At 44.7% G+C, this 3443-nt stretch overlaps 1 protein-coding gene across 1 annotated transcript in view; it reads right to left on the minus strand.

Annotated features, from left to right (window-relative positions):
• LOC107104376 (solute carrier organic anion transporter family member 5A1-like) overlaps positions 1-1699 on the minus strand; it is a 46964-nt gene extending 45265 nt beyond the window's left edge. Inside the window, exon 1 of the mRNA XM_015404368.1 lies at positions 125-1699. Within this exon, the coding sequence (XP_015259854.1) occupies positions 125-1085 (961 nt within the window). The 5' untranslated portion in view covers positions 1086-1699. The remainder of the gene's footprint in view (positions 1-124) is intronic.
• Positions 1700-3443: the final 1744 nt, after the last annotated feature.

The raw sequence follows: 3443 nt of genomic DNA on the forward strand, positions 1-3443 counted from the left end.
TTCTCGTCAAGTCCGATCTTCCTGCGTTCTCGCCAAGAACGGACTTGACGAGAACGCGAGTACGTACTTGAATTCCCAGTAAAACCTAATGGGGAGTCCTTGTCCCGTTAAAAGTGACTCTTACCCAGATAGAGCGAGGCGTTCTCCTTCTTGACGTTGTCATCCAGGTATGTGGGTCCCAGTGTGTAGATGGGCGTGGAGCCCATTCCCACCAGGATCTGTGCGATGACAAACAACGCCACATACAGCCGATGTTCGTTGCCATCCTGGTCCCTGGGACAGGAAGTGATGTCGACTCGATCCCTGCCGCTGGCGTTGCTGTTCAGACACAGGCCTTCGTTAGCCGAGGATGAGTTGAGTTCCTGGATTTGGTATGCCGGGGAGATGAAGTGAGGTAAGGAGAAGAGAGCGGCGCCCACAGCGATGAAGATCCCACCAACCGCCAGCCAACGAGGCCTCTGACCCCTTCCACCAAAGTAGCTGATGAAGACCACCACCAGGAGGCTTCCGATGTCAAAGCAGCTAACCAGGAGGCCTGATTCTGAGCTTCTCAGGCTGTACCTCTTCTCTATGGTGGTGATGACGCTGCTGAGGTAGCCGGACACCATGAGAGACTGGATGAAGGTCAGGTAACACATGCAGAACAGGAAGCAGCGAGAGTCCTGCAGGATGAGGCTCAGGTACTTCCTGCTCGGCAGGCGGATCTGAGCGAGTCTGGACGTGAAAAAGTTCGGGGGGTTCCTACTGGCCAAGGTTTTACTCCTACGGATCTCCGTGTTTTCCATGTAGGAGCTCGGCCTGTTCAGAGATGACTTCCCAGGCTTTGTCAGGTAGCCGGATCTCACTGGGGACTCAGACTGGAAAGATTCTGTCTTTTTGGGCAGCCGGATGAACTCTGAGCTCTCTTCAGCTGTTATGGACATACATGTGGAGCTGTCCAGTAAAGTTTTCTCCTGGGGAGCTGCTTCATTTAAGACCGGCAAACTTTTGGATTTGAAATTGGTACCCGGCTCTTCTGGTTCACTGGAGAATCCATCCTCCTTCCTAAGAGACTCCGACAACTCTGCCTCCTCATGCTCAGCCATTATTTCTAACAAAGCCTAAAAACCTCACAGTGCAAGATCACAGTCAGAGTTCAGTCACTGATGCCATGATGGTTATCACCAGTCTGGACAATCAATAAGAACTGGAGGCCCACATTAGGACAACAATACAGAAAGAAATGATGCAGCTTCTGCTTATCTGCAGTGCAGACACCTCAGTCTGGGCTGGCTTTGTTTATCTGCTCATGCACACTTGCCTTCTGACACAATCTAATCCTAAGGTGGAGAACATTCAGGCTTCCCTCACCGGGGCTCCCAGCAGATCCCCCTTTGCTGCTGCTCCACGGCCGGCTGAGATGAAGTCCCTCTGCGGGGCCCGGCCAGCATCCCCCGGCGGTCCAGCTCCGTCACAATGTCCCCTCCATCAGTGCTGGGCGCGATGGGGGCCCCCGCTGTCCTCTCCAGCTCCTCCCCTAGTCAAGGGCAACCCTCGGTCCGCAGCAGCTGTCCTCCCACAGGCTGTCATGTGCAGAGATCCTCCCCTCAGGATGAAGGATTAAAATAATGGGGGAAAATCCGCAGTTAGAGGAGGAGGAGAGGATTTATCAGAGGAAACAGGAGCAGCACTGCAGCAATCCGCAGTGTTTTTCAGCTGCTCTGTTTTGATAAACAGCTGCAAAGTAAAAGCTTTAACATCCGGAACAGAACAAGCCGCGCTTCAAAATAAGAGACAGGCGCAGAAACAGAACATTTTGTTTTTGTTTATTTTTTGTCCTTGTTATGGTTCCCCCCACTTAAAACATATACTGCAAAAATTGAAATATCAGTAAGTGCATTTTTATTAATTAAGTGCAATTTTCCCTTAATTTAAGCGGATAATTTGCCAACATAATAAATTGATTTATGTTAAAAAATATATAATTCTTCACTGCATCATATCTAATTATGTTAATATATGAGCAGCATTATTATTACCCTTTGTTGAACCTCTTATTTACCTGCATGAATTAAGGGCAAATGCACTTTTTAAAAATATTTTTTTACTTATTTCAATCTTTGCAGATTACATTCAACAATTTTCCATTACACTTCATGTTAACAGTTATTTAATTACATTTAGCTTTAAGCTCCAGCCCTGTTAATAAAAGGTTTTTCATCTTTAGTTCAGGGGCATCAACATTGGTTTTGTGTCTCACCTAATATAATAAATGATGCACCTGTCCTGTACCCTATTTTTTTTGTTTGTTTGTGTGTGTGTGTGTTTGCTGTTCTTTTTCCTGTGCCCCATTAAAAACACTCGCCCAACACTGTTAAATTGGATAAGGACAACCACTGTTTAAGAAAACCAACATTTTCTTTTTATGTTGGCTCGTTTTAACCTAAATAGCCCCTATCCCTACTCCAACCTGCTATGATGTTTTTGTTAAAGTTGATTTTTATGAAACACATAATAGAAATCTCATATGTAATCATATGTATATGTAATCCAATCTTTATATATTTTTTTTCTTTTTTGTTTACAGTAACAAATGAGCCTTGGTTAAATCCAACTGTATTGGGAATGAACCAGCGCCATCTGCTGTTATCTTTAATATCTGCACCATGTAGCAGTGGTGGCTACAGAGGCCCTATTTAATGCAATGGACCAGGGGAGGTAACGCGTCTGTGCATGTGAGTGTGTGGAGAAAATCTGATATTTGGGCCATGTTAGAGCACAGGAGAGTTAATTGAATCCTAATTGTCCATCTCACAGCATGTGGATATTTATTCCCTCCCAACACCCACACATAAAGACCAGTGTTGGGCACGTTACTTTGAAAAAGTAATTAGTTATAGTTACTAGTTACTTCTCCCAAAAAGTAACTGAGTTAGTAACTGAGTTACTCCACAATAAAAGTAACTAATTACTAGTAAAAGTAACTATTGCGTTACTTTTGCGTTTCTCGCCCCCGTAGCCCTAACCACCCAGCCCCCACCTTCTCGCGGTGTGTTTCAAAAGCCAGCTGCATAGAGCGAACGACAAAGACAAGAACCTGCAGAGAGTTTTGCATTTATTGCAACTCAATGTAAATGACATTGAGGGGGGAACGCCATCTGACGGGCGTATAAACCCCGTCAAATAGCGTTCCCCCTGTTTTACATGGGGGGAACGGTATCTGATGGGGTGTCAATATCATCAGGCTGCATTACCTCTACTTATGGGTGTGAAGTTTTTTAATATGACGTTCAGATCTGGTGAGTGTATGAAATTAACTTGGGATGTCTGATTCTTAAATCCTGTGTGTTTGGGTTGTTATAGATACTGCAACATCTATCTATCTATCTATCTATCTATCTATCTATCTATCTATCTATCTATCTATCTATCTATCTATCTATCTATCTATCTATCTATCTATC

This window comes from Cyprinodon variegatus, unplaced genomic scaffold (assembly GCF_000732505.1).
Source record: "Cyprinodon variegatus isolate N-32 unplaced genomic scaffold, C_variegatus-1.0 Scaffold1711, whole genome shotgun sequence".
Taxonomy (NCBI): Eukaryota; Metazoa; Chordata; class Actinopteri; order Cyprinodontiformes; family Cyprinodontidae; genus Cyprinodon; species Cyprinodon variegatus.